Source organism: Calypte anna, chromosome 1 (genome assembly GCF_003957555.1).
Source record: "Calypte anna isolate BGI_N300 chromosome 1, bCalAnn1_v1.p, whole genome shotgun sequence".
NCBI classification, from domain to species: domain Eukaryota; kingdom Metazoa; phylum Chordata; class Aves; order Apodiformes; family Trochilidae; genus Calypte; species Calypte anna.
This window is the reverse complement of record NC_044244.1, coordinates 110,587,323-110,606,685: the sequence shown is the minus strand read 5'-3', so window position 1 is coordinate 110,606,685 and position 19,363 is coordinate 110,587,323. Positions and strand designations below refer to the sequence as shown.

The 19,363-nt window shown below is 42.0% G+C and overlaps 1 protein-coding gene across 1 annotated transcript in view; it reads right to left on the bottom strand.

Annotated features, from left to right (window-relative positions):
- Positions 1-18,812, bottom strand: part of ABCG1 (ATP binding cassette subfamily G member 1) — a 50,190-nt gene extending 31,378 nt beyond the window's left edge. The window contains exons 1-2 of the mRNA XM_008497213.2: positions 18,686-18,812; positions 15,116-15,359 (exon numbers count right to left, since the gene is read on the bottom strand). Coding sequence (XP_008495435.1) covers positions 15,116-15,359; positions 18,686-18,727 — 286 coding nt within the window. The 5' untranslated portion in view covers positions 18,728-18,812. The remainder of the gene's footprint in view (positions 1-15,115; positions 15,360-18,685) is intronic.
- Positions 18,813-19,363: the final 551 nt, after the last annotated feature.

Here is a 19,363-nt window from a genome sequence, read left to right as displayed (position 1 = left end):
CTAATTAGATAATGACACTGCAATACAAAAGGAGAGGTTAATCTTGACTCTATCTTCAATCTCCTTTCCTTGAGTACAGTTGTAAACACCCTGGGCGCATCTGGAGCCACTTCTTCCTGTGTGTTTTAGTTTCAGCACTTGCATGGAATGGCTACCAATATGGATAACCAGAGAAGCTGGAGGAGACAGGAGAGACAATCTTTTAAAACACACTGGGAAATTCATATAAATCTGAGGTGTACCAGTGGCAGTGCAGATAGCAAAAATTTCAAGAAAAATGCAGCTCTTGCCATCCCTATCTATCCCATTCCACTCATCCTTGTGAAGAAGAGAGAGCTGAGCACCCCTACTCAAACTTAAGAGATTGGTCAGGTGTAAGAAAATATTCTCATCACTGCCTTCACTACATCAGGGGTGCCCAGGGCAGGCAAATAAAGCCACAAGGGAACATGGAAAACCACTGGGTGTACAGCACTGTTTCAGGAAAGTGCCCTCCATCTACAGATCCCAGGTGCTCATCCTGTTATTTATCTTCCCTGATGCAGTCAAGGGACATTTCTAGCCTCCAGGAAATGAGCAAAAAGAACATGTCTACCAGACTCCTGTTCTTTGCACCACTCTCTCAGTGGCTCCTGCAAACCAAAGCACATGTTCCCACATAAAACCTTGGAATTTTCTATTCACCAAAACTCCTTCCAGCAAACCACTATTCAAACAAACCAAAGTAGCACACATTTACCTGGCAGCTAAGCATACCCTCCTTTACAGAATAATAGAATCACAGAATTATCAGTTGGAGGGGTCTTCCAGAGATCATCTAGTTCAACTCTTCCACTAAAGTAGGATCCCTTAGAGTACATTACACAGGACTGCATCCAAGAGAGTTTTGAACATCTCCAGAGAAGGAGACTCCATAATCTCCCTGGGCAGCCTGCTCCAGTGCCTTGTCACCCTCATAGTGAAAATGTTTTTTCTTCTGTTTAAATGGAACTTCCTTTGTTCCAGCTTGTGCCCACTGCCCCTCGTCCTGTCACTGGGAACTACTGGGCTCCATCTTCCATGTATCTACACTTTAGATAGTTGCAGACATTAACAAGGTCTCCCCTCAGCCTTCTCTTCTCCAGACTAGAGAGTCCCAGCTCTCTCAGCCTTTCCTCATAAGACAGATGCTACATTCAGCAGGAAATTGAGATGCAATAATGCTTAGATTAATAAGAAATGACATTCAGAGAACAATGTCGCCAGTTATTAACAGGCAAAATTGCCCAAACATGTATGAATTGGACCCACCATTGACACAAGAGCTCTTACAACTTCTAAAGAAAACAAGAACAAAGCACAAGAAATCTGATTATGAGAGAAATGACTGAGAGCAGAAAATTACACAACTTATATTATGCAATAAAACCCTTACTGAAAAGCATCAGCAAAATGCTGTCCTTTCTTTATACCTTCTTTTAGAGCACTGTCTTTCAGGTGGATATAAAACGATGTCCATTTTACAGTAAATTTTCCTGCTTATTTAACTTAAATATGCTGTTAATCCAGTAGCAACAGACTTGAACCACTTCTAAGCAACTGATATTCACTTCTGATTTAAAAAAGAAATCAGGTTGTTACTGTTTTCCTATAATTACTTCATCTTATCACTACAAAGGAGGAGGAATATACACCTCTGTAAAAATATTTGTTATAGTGATACACAGCCAGTTTTGGTGCATACATAAATATACCTGAGTGTGTGGGTGTATATACATATGTACATATATATACATATATATGAAAATATGAAAATAGCTATAGTGTATATGGATACTTATACTCACATTTATACACATCTATGTATTAGATATATCTATATATATTTAACATATTTAAATATATATAATAAAGACAATGCACATACAATACACCCATAGATTACTAAAAATAAAATGCAGAATTACTGTAAGAAGCAATATATAATTTGCATTCTGAATGGGGGCCTCTGATGGTCTGAGACATGCCTAGGTTGATGTCTGCTGGCACAGTTCTACCACCATATAAACATGCCTTGTGCCCTTCAGCATTTCTAATGCTGAATATCTGGACAGGTGTTGGAATCCAAGTCTGGACAAGCCTTTTTAGGTTAAAACTGTGGGTGACAGGAGGGAGAGGGAAAAAAATGGGCTTTATTAGGCTGCTAGTCAAAAGTCTAGTTCGGACCAAACAGCATATTGGTTGCCATTCAACACTCCAGTATTTCACATAAAAGGCATTAGCTTCTCTGTTTCTTGGAATGTAATTCTAGCATTAAAAAAAATAATGAATGAAAAAGTATCTTTTACATAATAGAACATACACTTCCTTCAGCAAACTTTATTCAACTCAGTTATTTTACTTAAGGGATAAATTTGTCCCACAATGTTCTATTACAAGACCACACTGCTGGCAGACTGTTGATACGTATTCCTCAGGTAAGCTCTACCTATTATGCCACTGCAGTGATTTCAAGGTTCATTTGGCCCTGTACTTTTAAAGAGATATACTATGAACCCCTGAGCTGAATCACAGGTTAGCTTCAAAGTTAAGTTGTTTTTATTGCAGAACATGTGTCACTTTTTGCCCCAACTAACTTTGCCTGGGGAGTTTTTTATAACTACCTGTCAAAAAGAATCAAATCAGACTGTTAAAATGTGGTAGCCATGCCCTGCATAGGAAGGCCTGCTTTATTTTTATTTGCATATTTTTTTTATCATGTGTACAACACCTATTTAGAGTATATGGTGTTCCAGAGAATGACGGCAATACTTCTTATTGGAGGATAAAGGGTGAATATGTCAAGTGTTATTTTACATATTCCGGAGTTACATCTTTCTTTTAGTGTCCCCAGGTGTCATACTGTTACTGGACAAGACACAGTCTTTCCCTGTAAACACCTAGCCTTACAGTAATCCCAGGGTTCATGGAATTGTGACTACTTCAGGTAATGTATTTCTCCTTGGAGTGTAATATCATCATTTTCCTAGACAAGAAATCAAATAATCAGCCTGCTTCAGGAATGTCTGTCAAGCTCCTTTGACTGCTTTTAATATAACTGTTCTCACACAGAACCATAACTCAGCCTCTAAGACAGCGGAACCTGATTTATTATAATCATAAATGGCAGCAACTCAATACCCTGTTTGCAATTACTCAAAACTTTCCTGAAACTTTCACATGTGAGGGTAAAACCATGAAGGTACAAGTTCCACTTTAATGATGATTTACATCACAGGAAAACTTTCCATGGACCTAAACAGACTGGCCAGGCACATTAATTGATTTTTAAATAGCAATCTTAGAAAAATCAAATCAGCCAAGAAGGTTTTCAAATGGTCTTTGCTTAAATCTGTGATAAAAGGCCAGTCACACTGAGCACTGAGACCAAGACAAGGCTCAGAGGACCAACCCTGCTAACCCAGCCAGCGGAGATGCAGCCCCCTGAATCAGCCACTCTTAAGATGATCTAAGGAAAAGGACAGAACCAATGTTCATGGAGGAAATCCCACCAAGATGTGTCAGCAGGGAAAATCTCTCCCTGGAACATCATGCAGGCAATGGCCTGTAAGGGAACAGGACTTAGCATGTCATGCTGGGAGAGCATAAGTTTAGGATGGTGTAAAATCAACCATGGGGTGGCTATGGGAATTACAGAGAGTATGAAATACTGATCACAGGACATTTAGGGGAATTGCCAAAGGCAAGGAAAGGGAGAGACTAAGGAGCAAGCCTGAGAAAACAGAAAAAAGGATTAAAGGTGCCATACACATGTGAACAGGTAACTGGACTGTATGTCTACTTGACCAAGCCCTGCCTCTTATCACCACAGTCCAATCTGTCACTTCTGCTAAATGCTACTCCCAACTACCCACTGTGTGGATGCACTCTCTCCTGTGAGCCCATGTCCCTGAGTGCTACCAAACAATAGGACAAGCTCACCACTAGAGTGGGAGGCAGCAAGCCTGAGGGCTTTCACAGGTCCAAGTATCAACAACTGGATAAGACCACAGTCTGGGTCAGTGATTGGACTGAAGCAGTGTTCAAAATCCACTAACAAAGAGACTCGCCTTCTGTGTGTGCAGCCAGAGGCAGGAACATCAGTGAACCATCAATGGTTGGTCAGGTTTTCACATGTACCTTGTTTAGGTAGATACTATTAAGCCTGTACTTGTGCTGGTCCATATGGCTGACTGTGTCACATTTAAGAACGTGTGCATGTAACTACTGGGAATAAGTGCCTTGCCTTATGTGTAAACTGGATGTGTAAATACAGAATTGAGGCTGATATAAGCTAATTGGGCTGTGACAGGACGAATCTCTGTGGGTCCTGAAGCCCCACCAGATTCAGCTACTGCCAAGAGTCTTGTTTTACAATCCCAGTTAGAAACTCCTGCAAGCTTCTTGTGAAGAACTTGCAGTTCTAATTACAAAATAGATCTGATCCAACTGGTTTTCAGAAAGGTCTCTGATCTAGCATCTGCAGGCTTAATGTTTATTTATTGTCAATTGGAGTCTGTGGGCTAATTTCTACTTCAAATAATTCTCCAACATTCAGGACCAAAAGCAAAACCCAACAGAGTAACTTCTGATGGCCAGTTGTGCACAGATGCACCCCTCCACATTTTTCCTCATCATTCTGACTCTTGCATTTCTCTGGTGGAAGCATATGACCTTCACCTCTCTGAGTGGAGAAGGGAGAGAAACTCAGTCCCAGACAGCCACCCACTGGCTTCAGCTTTATGAACCTCAAATAGTTATTTTAGATAGCTGGGCCTCAATATTCATATTCAGTAAGTTTGCTGCTGTGTGGCTTTATGATCCAGAAAAAAATAACTGCCCTTCATCTAAGAACAGACACTAACTTTGAATCCCCTTCCTTTAAATTCTGTAATCATTTACCAATTCTAGCCCTGTCATGCTGGTGCTATTAGAGTGTTTGATTTCCAAAGCTCTTGAGGTGATAACTGGATGACTTAAAAAAAATAGAGTAGCCGTGCTCTTTTGGTGCTGCCTCATCCACTTGACTGCTTCTTCAAGTGCAAAGCAGATGCTACAGGGCAGAATTTAACTCCATTGCTTAATTAAGAGTATTAAAGCCTCCAGATATTTTTTTCTTTAAACTTCATATTAACAAGGTGCATCACTTCATTTGAAACTTCTTTCTTCGTGCTTGGCATAAAGCCTACCCTCTGAAGAACAGCAAGAAGCAGAGCTGGTTTATTTATATAGATTTATGCAGACAGAGCTGAGTCTCATTTATCCAGGAACCTGACCACTGCATGTTCCATTTTCTCTCCTGTAGCAGATGTACTCCCAATTATAAACAACTTTTGTTATTATTCTAAACATGCCAAGCAGGAAGAAACACAGTTCTTACACAAAAGATGTAGGCTGTAGATACCGGGTGAGAGGCAGATGGTAAATCTTGCAAAGCCTAAGTCCTTGTCGTTTATTTTTCTTTGGAACAGATACGTAATGAAAAATGAACAAACAAATGGTTAACTCAGTTCATCTGTTACGTAATTACATGAACTTCTTTCTGGTAAGAATTTGGACAGCTTCATCCCTATCCTCTCTGAAGAGAATTAAGTCTTCAGAGTGCATCTGTTTCTCCCACTGAATTCAGCAAAGTCCAGACAAACTGCAAATGAGAATACAAGGCTAACATGGACTAGAGAGACCAATGGGGAATTGCAGTTCCAAACGTTCCTGTGATGTGACTCCAGACATGCTGCAGCACACATCTCCAGCCACGCCATTTCCTAGATAGAACTGCTTTGTCCTCATTCCAGAACCACTTACACAGCACTAGTCCTGTGTTTTGTAGCACCACTTAAATTGTGTATCAAATATTCATTCTAAAATCCTCTTTCCTAAGAGATGAAGTAGCCAAAGGCCAAATTAAACTCAAACATCTGCACTGAAGCACAAAATTCACAAGGGAGTAATTTTCAAATACGTGAATCATCACCAATGGAATATTTCAACAGGCTTCCTGATAATTAGTGCAGAAAAAAATGAGATACATAAGATAATCTACATGTAGGAAGCTATTGAGATACAAATAGATACTGAAAACAACCAAAATTTCTTGGCCTTCTATCTACGTGCTGTGACCCTTTTCCAGCACACCTAACATTGTTTTGGGGATGAACAAGTTAAAGAATTGGTTGAAAAGGACAGTAATTCTTCAATACAGGCTTTAATACTCTGTAACTTCTTTTCATGTATTTTAAAGTTGCTGAAAAAGTGACTCTATCTGCATGGGTCTGGGGATCCTCAGCATAACCATTTCCTGATCAGCATCGACTTTGATATCAAGAAAGTGCCTGCTACGGCTTTGTCTAGGGCTTGATGAGGAGGACTCTGACAGTTCTAGGCACTGAAGCTGTGCTTATAAATTACCTTCATACCAGATAACTAAATTTTCCACATGGTACAGTCTAAGTAAGGACTAGTGGCTTTACTGTCCTCTATACCAGTGGTGTTAAAAAAGCCCTGATAGCTTCAACATTCAAAGCTGGCACTCTGGGCAGGCAATCTGAATCAGTAAAGTCTCAGCTTCTTACCATCTCAATGCTTCTGAAAGAGAAAAAAAGATCTTGTGTAGAAGTCTTTGACACAAGATTCAGAAATATAAATTGCATGCGATGTCTTTTGGAAGAAATACCTTAAAAAAAGGCCATTTTGTCATCTTAAATGGATGGGGTCATTCATTCATTTCATCCCAAATTTCTTAAATAAATGAATCTGACAAGAAGGCAGATGGCTGGTTCTCAAATAAAAGAGAAAGCAGATAAAGTAGCTGAAACAAATGGAGTCAGTGGTCAATCAATGAAGAAGGTTTACCCCTGAGTCTGAAGAAAACTTGTACTGGGTTATGTGCTGCTCACCTTACTCCTGAATAATGTGAAAAAGGAAGCCAATACTGAAGAGACATCATGAACACCAAAACCCTGTTTATGTTCAGAATGCAAGTGAATGATTTTACAAAAGAAAAATTCATCTAGTGATAGTAAACAAAGATACTACACCTGGTTCAGGAAACTTCAGAGATGCAAGCTGCAAGAACCCAGAAAAATATTACTACGTGCCTGCCTGCTCTTGTAGTTTTTGCCAAGCTGTAAGAGAAGGGACACCAGGCCATGTGGACCTTTTCAGACTTCATATAATAGCAAACTGACTTAAATTTCCAGAGTACTTTTTGTCAAAGAGTCAGTCTTACGTTTTATGTATATCCTTACCTACCTCAAGAGTACACAAGAACCACACAGGTTCTGGGGATGTGCCACGGCCTTTTTTTGGATAATGCATCAAGATTTTGCCTCAAGGATATTAATCTTGAGACTGAACACACATCCTTCAGTTCACAACATTTTCATTTAAAATTCAGTTCATTCCTGTGTGCTAAACTAGCTTGTATATGTTGCTGGAATTCTCCTTGTATTTTGGATAAGTCTTCAGATGTTAATTTTCATAATAACACCAAAACCTGCTTTCTACAGAGGTAGCCATCAGTTTAATGGGTGCAGTTAGAAATTATAATGCAGTTTGGTGTACCTGGTCATGGTCTGCCACATTTTCAGTAGTATTATGTTCCCTGAGCTTTGTCCTGGCAAAGCCAGCCAGTTTACCTACAAGAATAATGGCACAGGGAAGTGTGGGTCAATTAATTTCTTAGAGAATATGGAAACGAACTCTGAGATCTTAAGTCCCCGGAGAAGAAAAGACCTGCCTCAGTAATCACGTAAATTTAGACCCTGTGGACTTCCAGAAGGCACCTTCCAAAATGGCATGTAAGTGCACAAGTAGAAATGGACTCTAACAGCACTTTTACTCTCGAGCTAGCTTCTATTCTTGGTTGCTTTTGTGATCTCTCTTCCCTTTTTCTGAAGTTATGGAGAACTCTGATCAGCCATCTGATGGCTGAAGCCTTCAATTGCAAAATTACTCTTGCTTCATCTTCCTTCAGAGACGTCAGATGTACCTTCAAACTACTGAATTCTACTTTGAAATGTGAAAAAGTACACCCATATGATGGTACATGCTGTCTCTACCTCCTCAACACCTCAAGTAAGAGATGACTGCGTATGGGCAGAGGACAGCAAAGCATTTCATCAAATCCCACTCAGTGTTCAGAAAGTTGAGGGCTGTCAGGGAGAGTTACAGGAAACCTCCAACACATGCTTACTGTGAGATGGAAGCAACAGAGACCACAGCTCAAACTCCCAACAACTCATCACCATCACTGCCATCACCACTTCCACAGCAGGTATGTTCTGAAATGTTTTCATTGGTAGCTCTCTAAAACTTCACTCCTCAGCCACAGGTTTTCACAACGGCAACTAATTAAATGTACTGCATTAAAACATTACCTAGAATGAAATGCAGTCAGGTCATTGTAATGTTTAATTTAATAAACAACATGGCAAAGAAAAAGAAGAAAAATATGTTCTACTCACACAGACTCAGCAACCAAAACTTACTGACACGCGTCCAAAAAAAGCTCCAGGTAGGAAAAAAAAACAAGAAAAGAACCTCAGCACAACAATAACAATGTGTTCAACATGAAGGAAAGTAAGTAATGCTTAAGGAAGGTCATACTCAGAAGTGAAAGAGTACAAGGATCAAACAACAGTGACCAAGACGTGTCCCCAGTAACCTCTATTTTACACAATCCATGCAAAAGGATGTTAGGAGGAAATTTATATCACTTAATAAAATGCTGTGTGAACTACTGCAGTGACAGTGACTACTCAGTATATTTTTACCATCTTTAGACAGCTTAAGTGTTAAAAGAAAAACTGCATGGATTTTATCAAGGTTGAGACGTATCTAGAAATCCTCTGCTAAAACAACAGGCTTCATTTTCAGTAATTTCACTAGCATTTTAAGTCACTGAAAAAAGGGTCCACAAAGTATCTGCTTAAAGCACTTTTTCACTTGTACTGCAACCCGCTTAGCTTGTTTATTCTTTCTAACATATGGATCTTAATTTGCATACATCTTGCTCTCTGAGATGAAACCAAGCTCTCAGACAAAGCAGGCAAAAACGGAGGAAAACAATACAACCCATCTGTCAGAGAAAGGCGTGGGGTAAAAAAAAAAAAAAAAAAAAAAAAAAAAAAAAAAAAAAAAGAATCCCACAAACCCAAACCCTCTTTCAGAGAGTAGGGGTTTTTTTTCTCTCTTCACTGTTCTGCATCTTTTCCTCCCATCTTAGCAACAGCGCTGGGAACAGCCAACCAGGGCCCGGGCGGCGGGGCGAGAGCATCAGCTCCGGGTTACTCCCGTGCATCGCCCGCCAGTAACCGCGCCGGGCCAGACCCAGACTGTGCATGCGGCACCTCTACCGCAGTGCACCTGCTGGGGATGAGGACAGGCTTTTTCCAACTCCTCCAGCAAGGATTAACAAACAATTTAGGGCAAATCCCCCCCCCCTCCCTCTCCCCCCTCCTCTTTTTCATTTGGGTCTTCGGATATCTCTTGGGGGGGGGGGGAGCAGGGGGAGGGGAGGATGTGTATGTGAGTGTGTGTGTGAAATCTTTTAAATAAAGTCACAGAAACGAGGTAGAAAAAAAAAAAAAATCCCAGCTAAATAAAAAGAAACAGGTCTGTCCATGCTCACACGTACCAGAACTAATTTGTAACAGAGCACCGAAGTAAATCAGTGATGCCCAGCCTGTTTAAATCTCTGCTGATGGTTTGACAGTGGGTTAAGTTTCCACCTTATGCAGAGATGGGTATTTAAGACACAGACCTCCTAGCAGAAATGTAGGTATCTAGCTGTTCCGAATGCACCATCTTGGACTGTGACAGGCACGTTTGTACATTTCATGAATATCAAACAAAGCTCCCAAAGAATCCGTGTTTCTCCAATCCGACACAACGGAGCCATCCAGAATAAGCACAGTCCTTCATTCCTCTCCTTCCCCTCCCACCGTTTCATGTGCTGAATCTCAACGCTAGGAAGCAACAATTTTGGAAGAAAACACAGCATCTCTCTGGCTGGTTGTTTCCTCAGGGTCTGAGCCATTAAAACAAACCAAAAATAACAGAAATACCACATTTTCTGCTGAGCACAGATTTCTGTATTGCTACTAAACCGCTCCATAAAAATACGTGGCCACATTTTCACCGGCTGGAGTCCATTCCCTCAAGAGGTTATTAAAGTCCAAATCCTACCAGAATTTACACACTGGAACGGAGCACCCAAATGAGTCATCACAGTCCTAAAATAACAACGGAGAAATTTCCAGCGAAAATGTTGTCTAATTAACCATGAATACTGACAAGTAGGAGGAAAAAAAAAAAAAGTGATCCCCAAGTTGTTGTGGAGTTTCAAAAGCCAATTTATTACTACTTTCTTTCTGTATGCACTCAATTTATGTAGCAGTACTACTTCAATTTCCATCATACATTACAAAAAACCATATAAAAACAACAAGACAAATGGCCTTTGGTGGGTACAAAGTGAAGCTGAATTAGTTTGATCAAGACAAAAGGCTCCAAAGTACTTTTTGTGCCTTCTTTGTATTTGGAACTATCCATAATTTTATCCCCAAACCACTCATTGTATTCAGATTACCTTACGGTGCTTTTATAAAAAATAGCAGGAAGCTAGGGCACTGACTTTTCTCCAAAATCCTCTTGCAAACGATTTCCAGGCAGCTCTAGAATTAAAACCTACATGTCTATCATTTTTCTATAAACTGTTAAAACTAATATATGCTTTTGTTGTTTTGCATTTCAAACTGCAGATAGTCCGGATGCCAAGATCTCATGCTACTTTCAGATCTCTTTCTCATCCTTTAGATAAATAGCTTTGTGAGAAGACTGAAATTTTGGCCCTAGCTCATTCTGAAACTCCTTGGATCTTGCTTTTTCCTCATCTAAGAAGCCCTTACTGGATTTAATGAATTACTCCCCTCTCTCTTTTTTCTTCTCCTCCAAGCCAGACAGCTCTTTCTTCCTAAAAAAAGAGAAGGCCCTTGGACTAAGCATCCCTATCATGCCTTAGGTTCCTTTTTTCTGGCCTTGCCATTTCATCTTAATATTACAATACACTCACTCTGCTCCAGTAGTCCTGCAGCTCTCTTAAACAAATATGGAACCTCTCTGACCATAGAAGACTCCTGGCACACACTTGAATAATGTCTGGAACCTAGTAGCAAGACACATTTTTGGTTCTGGAAGATCTTTACCCTCAAAAGATCTGGATGGCGTCATTTATCAATTTCTTTCCTTCAAAACTGAAGGAACATTTAATTCTACCAGTTGACTAATTCCTGAAAAACTTTATGGGGAAAACATCAGTCATCTGAGATGTTCTGATACTTTTACCCTGCCTGACCTTTGCTGAATTTCCCCTAGTGATAGATAAGTACTCCCACAGACCAGAATGGCTCAGATACAGTGCCTTTGATCAAGGATTTGCCTGCCAGATTCCTTCCCTATTAATACCACTGACTTCAAGTGGAATTACACCATGAATGTATCATGTCCAGAGTCATACCAATCTCTGCTATGAATTTGACAAAAGCTCATTAAAATGAGTAGAACAGCATTTATCATATAAATCTGAGAAAGAAAATGACCTTTCTTGCTTTTAAAGAAAAAGTGAGATTTAATAAATAAGGCACTTTAAGGCTGAGACACAAATCGATAAAAGAGATTCTTTTCTGAAGCCTGTGATGACTTATTTAGCTTCATTGTTGTTGACAGCCACTGCAAATTGACATTTCTTTGTGCTTTTAATAAAAAGTAAACGTTACATACCACGAGTTTCATTGTCTGAACAATACAGCTAAGTACAGAACACAATGGCAGCATTACTAACTATTACCCCTTTTGTTAACTTAGAGCCTAACCTTAATGTTACTTTGCAATACCATTTTTACTGAAGGGAGCATGTTTTTTTGTTGTTGCTCTTTAGCTGAATTTCTCTCCAACATGCTGGCATGAACTGTCTTTGCAAGGAAACTGTACTTCTCCTTTATGATCTAACACTTATGAAAGGTTTTAACTAATTCATTACAGTCATGGAGAAAGACATAGAAACAGATGAATTTTTGTTCCAAGATCCGTTTCAGAATAGAAACATTTACATTTAAAAGGCACATTTTCATAACAGCATCCCTTATTGCTTACTGCCATGACAGGCACCCAAGAACAATATGAACTCAGAGACATCTCCAACTGAATAAATTTTTGCGGCTTGTGCATACAAGTTTACTGTTTTTAAAAAATAAGTTGCATTTCCTACACTAGACTCTTCTTATTAACAAAATTAATTTAAAGATTTGAAACCATGTCAATGACAGATCCTTTTTGCACAAGGAACTCAGAAGCGTACAGCTAAGCATCCACCATTGTTTCAAGGCATAAGATTGCCCATTTGTTGATTAGACACAGATTAAAACCTATCGCAAAGTCCCAGTTTACCACTGCAGGAGAATTCAGTAAGAGGCATTCACAATAGTTTTTTATGCAGTGTTCTCATCCACAAGACCACTGGTTTTAATTAGAGATATCCTACACAAACAATATTGCAGAGCCACTAAACCAGTTCCAGGAATGTGACAATCCAGTCCTCATCTTCATTTGTGACAATTTAGACAATCCAGTTTTCTGTTTCTCTAATGGAAAACCTTTGCTATTAAAATAAATATTTGGTTCAGAACCTGGAGTGGAAAACAGCTGGGAGGAAAGTTTGTTTATAGAAGGTTTCCTTAATCTGGCTAGCAATTCACTGAATCATGAAGGTCTGCTTGGAAGGTACCTCTGGAGGTTGCCAGTCCAGCCTTCTGCTCAAAGCAGTATTATCACCAAGGTAGGATTGAGTCAGTTGTGGCTCTGCCCAGCCAAATCTTCTACAGCTCCTGGTATGGAGCAAGCATGCTGCCCCTGGATGACCTGTGCTGGTCCTACACCTGGTGAACAGGTATCTCCCAACAAACATCCATCATAAACCATCCAAACTGCAGTATGTGGTCATCAGCTTGCATTTCTGACAGAACTTTGGTTCCATTGTCTCTATAACTGCCCTCTAGGTAGTTGTACACCAGAATGAGAATGTCCCCCAGCTTCCTCTATCACTCGACCAAACAAGCCTCTCTTTCTAAGCTCCCCTTCATAGGTCCCTTGGACATTTTTTTAGCCTTCCCAGTATCTCTGTTGCTCCCCAGGGCCCAAAATTGCATACAGAGTTTCAGTTGTGCTCTGATAAATGTTGAGAAAAGAAGAATAACAATTTACCCCCATATGGTCGTGTTCTCCAAAGGTAGCTCACTTTGTGGCTTACCTTCCTTCCAGTGAAAGTACACTCATATTATGTTAAGTTTGGCATTGACTTAAACCCCTCAAGTCTTTTTTAGATCCTTGGCTAGCAGAAGAGTGCCAAGAGCTGCCTCATAGCCACTCAGAGGCTGCCCTTAGTGGTCTGAGGAAAGACAGATGGTGCAAGACCAGGTGAGGAGGTGAGAATTTGAAGTCCTGCTCACAGACAGCCAGGAAAGTTTCACCTCTTCTTCCAAATCTAAGTGTATTGACACAGTCACAGCCAAGCATGCCCTAGAGCTAAATATGGGAACCAGTTCTTTTCAGCAGCAGGACTCTTCGTCAGGATGTGCCATTTCATTCAAGCCAAGTCACTCAGACATGTCAGGAAATATGGACAGAGGTTTTTGGTCTAGAACCCATTAATCATTTTTTGGCCAATAAGAAGGAGATCTAGTTAACAACCACTTTTAAATCTTTCATAAGACACCCTGGCACAGCTCCATTTTGGGGGGGGAAAAAACCAAAACAACTTCAACATTTGAGTGTTATGATAAGATAAAAATAATTTTCAGTGTACAGAAGTTGCTGCCAAACCAAGTTGCTCTTCTCTGGACAGTATGCCCACATGCAATTCTAATATATAATTAAAAGAAGGCAGGTGTGTGCACATACAGTTTTGATGTTGAAAAACCCATTAAAGCCTCAAGTTTGCACATCCTTCAACAAATGAGTAACTGTATGCATAGTCTGTACACACACAGAAACACTTCCATGGGCACAGATCCAGTGTTTTTCATACCACACGTTTTTAGACTACTGAAGCCTTGGTGTTTGTGATAATGACACAATTTCCAGACAGTAGCAGTGTACTTTGTGAAATAATTTCAGGTGAGCAGTGCATTGGCAGGGGCTTATCTTTCAAACAGAACTAAAGCATGCAACCATACCAATTTACAGTGAGAAGAGAGAATTCCTTAATGAAGAGCAATTATGCCATTTAGTACACAAAATTCTCCTGAAGATTTCAGTATTTTCTCTTGGGTTTACTTCTTTTTGCTAGCAGGAATTTACTGGGCAACCTGGTTTTCCTTTCAGAGATGACCAATCACACACACACACCAAACCCAAACACTCTCAAGGAAACACATGGCTACACACAAAGCAGATGAAGGTATAAAAAGAATGAATGCAAAGCAGGTGAAAAAGGACAGAGACACCTTACACCCACCTTTCAGAACTGGAATAGACCAAGAGAACATGAAGAAGAGAGCTGAATATGCTCTCCTTACTCCCATCGGTAAATCAGCACTGGAAGAATTGTCTCAGAGCCAGCTTTAAGCAAAACCAGGTTGTGAGAGGAAAGCAGTAATACTTCACTTCCTTGAAATGCATCCAGTATTTGCACCAATTCTTTGCTGTGCACTCTTAGCAAAGTAGCTAGCAAGAGCTAGCTTGATCCCTGACTAAACCACAGGATTCAGTCCCAGCAATAGCCAGTAATTTCATCAGAAAAAATGGTGAGCTCCTAGAGACCCATCGTAGAACACTAAGAAATAGGGACAGTCTGACCTTCCTCCAGCCCACAGTATTTATTTCCAAATGCAGTGTTTTAAGAGAATGATTTTTATCCTGGCTTCAAATGCCTCTGAAATTCTGAGATGCTTTATGTTCTGAAAGAGTACTGAAGAAAAACATCTCACAGAACAGCCACTCACAAAAGTAAAACAAAGCAATCTCCTTCCCCCACCATCTAAAGATGCTGCATGCTCTACCCACCCTCAACAATAAACTGCAGACATGCAAGATACCTCACCTTTCTTCCTCCACCATGGCCCTTCTTGGATAGAGTATGACAGTTCTTTAAACTCAATATTCACAGCTGGTCTGCGGGGTAGGTAGGAGAAACGATGAGCTTCTGTCAGAGTATTGTCCATTTTTTTTAAATGTCCATTCATCAGTCGAATATCTTGGTTATCTGTGCCATTTGAGACCACTTCATCCACCGAAACACACACTGACTTTGGTTCGGCCATGGTACAAGCAGGATTGCTGCCGTTCTAGAGGGGGAGATTTGGAGAACGCGAGAATTTAACAGACTTTTATTTAGGAACATATTTCAAAGCTGCCTGTATTAGAAGAATTTTCTTGAAATAACACAAAAATCCAGCACAGCAATGCACTGAAGGTTAAAGGGGAAAAAAAATAAAATAGTCCTTTGTTTGTTCTACCAGTGTTGACAGAAGAGCTCTTGCTCTTGCAGCACACAAAGGGGAAGTTCCTTTAGAACCAGATTACCCTCAAAGGGTATATACCCAGCACATTAGTATCTTCAGAAAAGAATAGCTCCTGCACCAGATTAATACAATATTTTTAAGTTCAGTTTTCATTGTATTTGGCTTCTCATGCACTCAAAGAATTTGGTTCTAGTTACTCTGACTCCAGAGTTTGCACAGGGACAGAGCTGAAGGGGGAAGGGAGATAGCTGAATTATTATTTGTACAGATATTTCAAAAGACAGCTACTCAAAAATTCTAAGAGCTCTTATGCCTCTTGATCAAAATATACTTCCGTAAATGTGAAACTGCACAAGTTATACTTATGCAAATTTTGAAATGTACTATTTAGTGCCTTATTTGCTTCTGCACTAATCATTCTGGAGACTTTGCAAGCTAAAAGAGTACTACTTCTTTCCAAAAGGTCTGTTAGGAAAGCACAGCACTTTCCACCAAAATCCTTGCACAGTTTCCTTGCTTGACAATGATCCCTAATGGAAATCTTATCAGCTACATAAACATTATGCTTCAGTACTTGCACCACTGACACTGTAAGGTCAATGTTTTAGGCTTACAGACGTATCTCTTACTACACCATGCCCATCACAGCACTCATATCAATTCCACTTGGAATTTTTTGGACTGAAATATCCTCACCCTCCTATCCTCACCATGAAATGGCCTGCCACCTGCCTCTCTCTTCTTTTTTTATTATGCACATAAAATCTGAACTTTCTCCATTCCTTTCAATACCAGCAGGATATGTGTAACGCCAAAACCAAAACATTATTGCATTTTCTTCAACTAAAAAGAATTTTGAACAGTTCAGGTGCTGCTCATTGTCATCTGTTGTTTGGAGTATGTCACAAACAAGACCCAACATCTGCACAGTTGTCCATTAGAAAAATTTTTAAATTTTTAATGCAAATCTGTACCAGAAAATACTTCTGTAGCTGGTTTATGTCCTAGGCTTCCCATACAGTAACATCTGCCCAGGAATCTCAATATTCCCAAAGGTATCTCTTGGAAAGCACATCTGCTGCACTACTTTTCAAGGAATCAGTATTGAACACCCTCATAGAAAGAGGTGTAGGTCATGCCCCTGTCTTCGCCTACTTGTCCTCCAGTGCAACACAGAATTCACATTGCCTCTTTCATTGAGCCATTTTCATGCTCTCTGTCATGGTTAATGGTCTTCACTTTTATGTTGTGAAAGCAATGCTGCTCAGATCAGTAACTTGCCATGAATGCTGATGAAAAATATGAAAAAAACACCAGTCCTACATAACCACTATATACCTAACGTCTTAAGGTGCTTAAAGTAAAAGCTCCAAGTTCTGGTTGCTAAAAATCAGCTCCCCTCATCACATTTTATCAATAAAGCAATTTTAATCATGCTCTCAGCTTACTCAGAGGTCAGGTATCCAGTAACACTTGTTCCCAATTTCTTAAATAGTTGGCTGTAACAGCATGTAATTTGAACATAACAAGAGTAATGTGAAACGTCTTAAAACTGAACAATTAAAGTAGTGGAACCTCCATCTTTCCTAAGAAATAAGAGAAGGTGAGTTCACAGTATTCTTTACTGAACATTTTCAAAGCTTACTTTGGCAGTCATAAGCTGTTTGATTCAAAGGAGCCACTGAGCATCTTCACACATCAGAGGAAATATCCAAACACTAAGAGTTGAGGAGCAGGTCACCTTGAGTATTCAATGGACAGTCAGAGAGCTCCTCCAATTTAGATCAATTCAGACAGACACATCTTTTGGAGAAGGTCCTTGTCTCTGCCTACTTAATGATCTCTGAGTATGATGCCAGAGACTTCTGTTCCTGGGACATTAAACGAAGCATTTCAACGATGCAGTCAACTGAAATGCTTGTTTTCAGCAGATGGTGACAAAGTCCTGCCAGACCTCAGCCACACATCTGCCTCCTACAGGGAACACCTGTCTTTGGGCAAGGATCTTCCCCCAGCACCTTGGGTGGCAGAAATGGCTCCCATTAGCAGTATCATTTCTGCTTGCTAGGAGGTAGTCAACTCCCACCACTACTACAGCCACAAACCCCTCTTATAGGCAGGGACATCTCCCACTTGACAAGGCTGTTCAAAGTCCCATCCAACCTGCCCTTGAACACTTCGTGAGAGGAGGCATCCACAGCTTCCCTGGGCAACCTGTGCCAGTCTCACCACCCTAACAGGAAAGAATTTCTTCCTAATGTCTAACATAGATCTGCCCCCTTCCAGTTTAAGGCCATCACCCTTTGTCCTACTGCTACATGCCCCTATCAATGTCCTTCTCAGCTTTCCTGTAGGCCCCCTCCCTATACTGGACGGCTGCTATAAGCTGCCAACAGAGCACTCTCTTCTCCAGGCTGCACAACCCCAACTCTCTCAGCCTGTCAACACAGGAGACATTCCCCAGCCCTCTCATGATCTTGGTGGTCCTTCCTCCTCTGGACTCGCTCCATCAGGTCCGTGTTCTCGTGATAGGGGCTCCAGAACAAAACTACGGTACTCCATTCTCAAAGACCGCTCTCGCATCTCGGTCAGATTCATAGAGTTTTATTTCCCATATAGTTTTATATCCCCAGTAAGGAGCTGGGCTTCTTCCCGGTGCCCACTCGCTCGGCAGCAGCCCTGCACCCCGCAGGAAGGTGCCCTCAGGCTCTGCCCCAGACGCCTCCCGCTGAGTCCGTCCCCGACCCCCACCCCTCTCCGCTCGCCCCGGGTGTTATGCAAAGGTGACGGTCCCTCCGCAAATCTGTTTTGGAAACCACAGGACTGAGGGAGCATGCTCGGAGCAGCCGCTAATCCCCCCCGCCTTGGCTACAGCCCAGAGGTAACCAGCGGTCAAACCCCCGCCATGCGCCGCCGGTCCCCTTCACGCTCCCCGCCGCCGATCGGGGGGCTGCCCTGCACCTGGTACCTGCCAGCCCACCACAGGATGCGGCTCCGGGACCATTGACCGTCCCCGGTTTTCCCTCAGGGAGAGCGGGAAAGCACCCCGCAGAGTCCTCGCTCCATTCCGCCCCAGCCCCGTATACCACCCCACCTCTCGCCCGCGACCCCCCCGGGTGGGGATGCAGGGAGGGCAGGCAGCCCCTTACCAAAGCGGTGCCCAGGGAGAAAGCCGCCATCAGACATGCCATGTGCCCCGCTGCCCGCCCGGCTGCTGGCGGCAGAGCCCTCGAGTGCCGCCTCTCCTCCCCGGCTGCCTGCGGGAGGCGGGCAGGGAGGGAGGGAGAGAAGGAGGGAGAAAGGGCGGGAGGATGCAGCCTCCCCCCACGCTGCGCTGGAGCCGCCTCCACCCCGGCCCCCGCCGCGGGTCTGGGCAGAACCGGCGGGGTGGTACCAAACCCGGAGGGGCGCCCCTGAGCCTCCTGAAGGTGTGATCCTGGTCCCCGCTGCGGGCAGTACCCCTTGGGGGAGGTGGTCGTGGGTTTCGTGCTGCGAGACAGCCGGCAGACACTTCTCCAGGGGGCCGGAGGTGTCTGGACGGGACGTTCCGGGGGACTTGTGGGCACTGCTTCTGCACTCATGGCTGGCACAGTTCGCGGCCCGTCTTCCTAATGAGCTCCAGAAGGGGACACGGGATGGCAGTCTCTGAGGAAACGGGGAGTCGAGGCACCATCTGATTGTACCGTCGTGCCCGCATGAGGAGGAGATGACACTTCTGGCCCTGGGATGTGTGCATCATTTGTAAGCTGAGCAAGTGGTTGTGGCTCAGAAATTGAGGGAAAGGATGGTTGTCACTGAGTTTCCATCTTTGTTCATTTTTCCCTCAA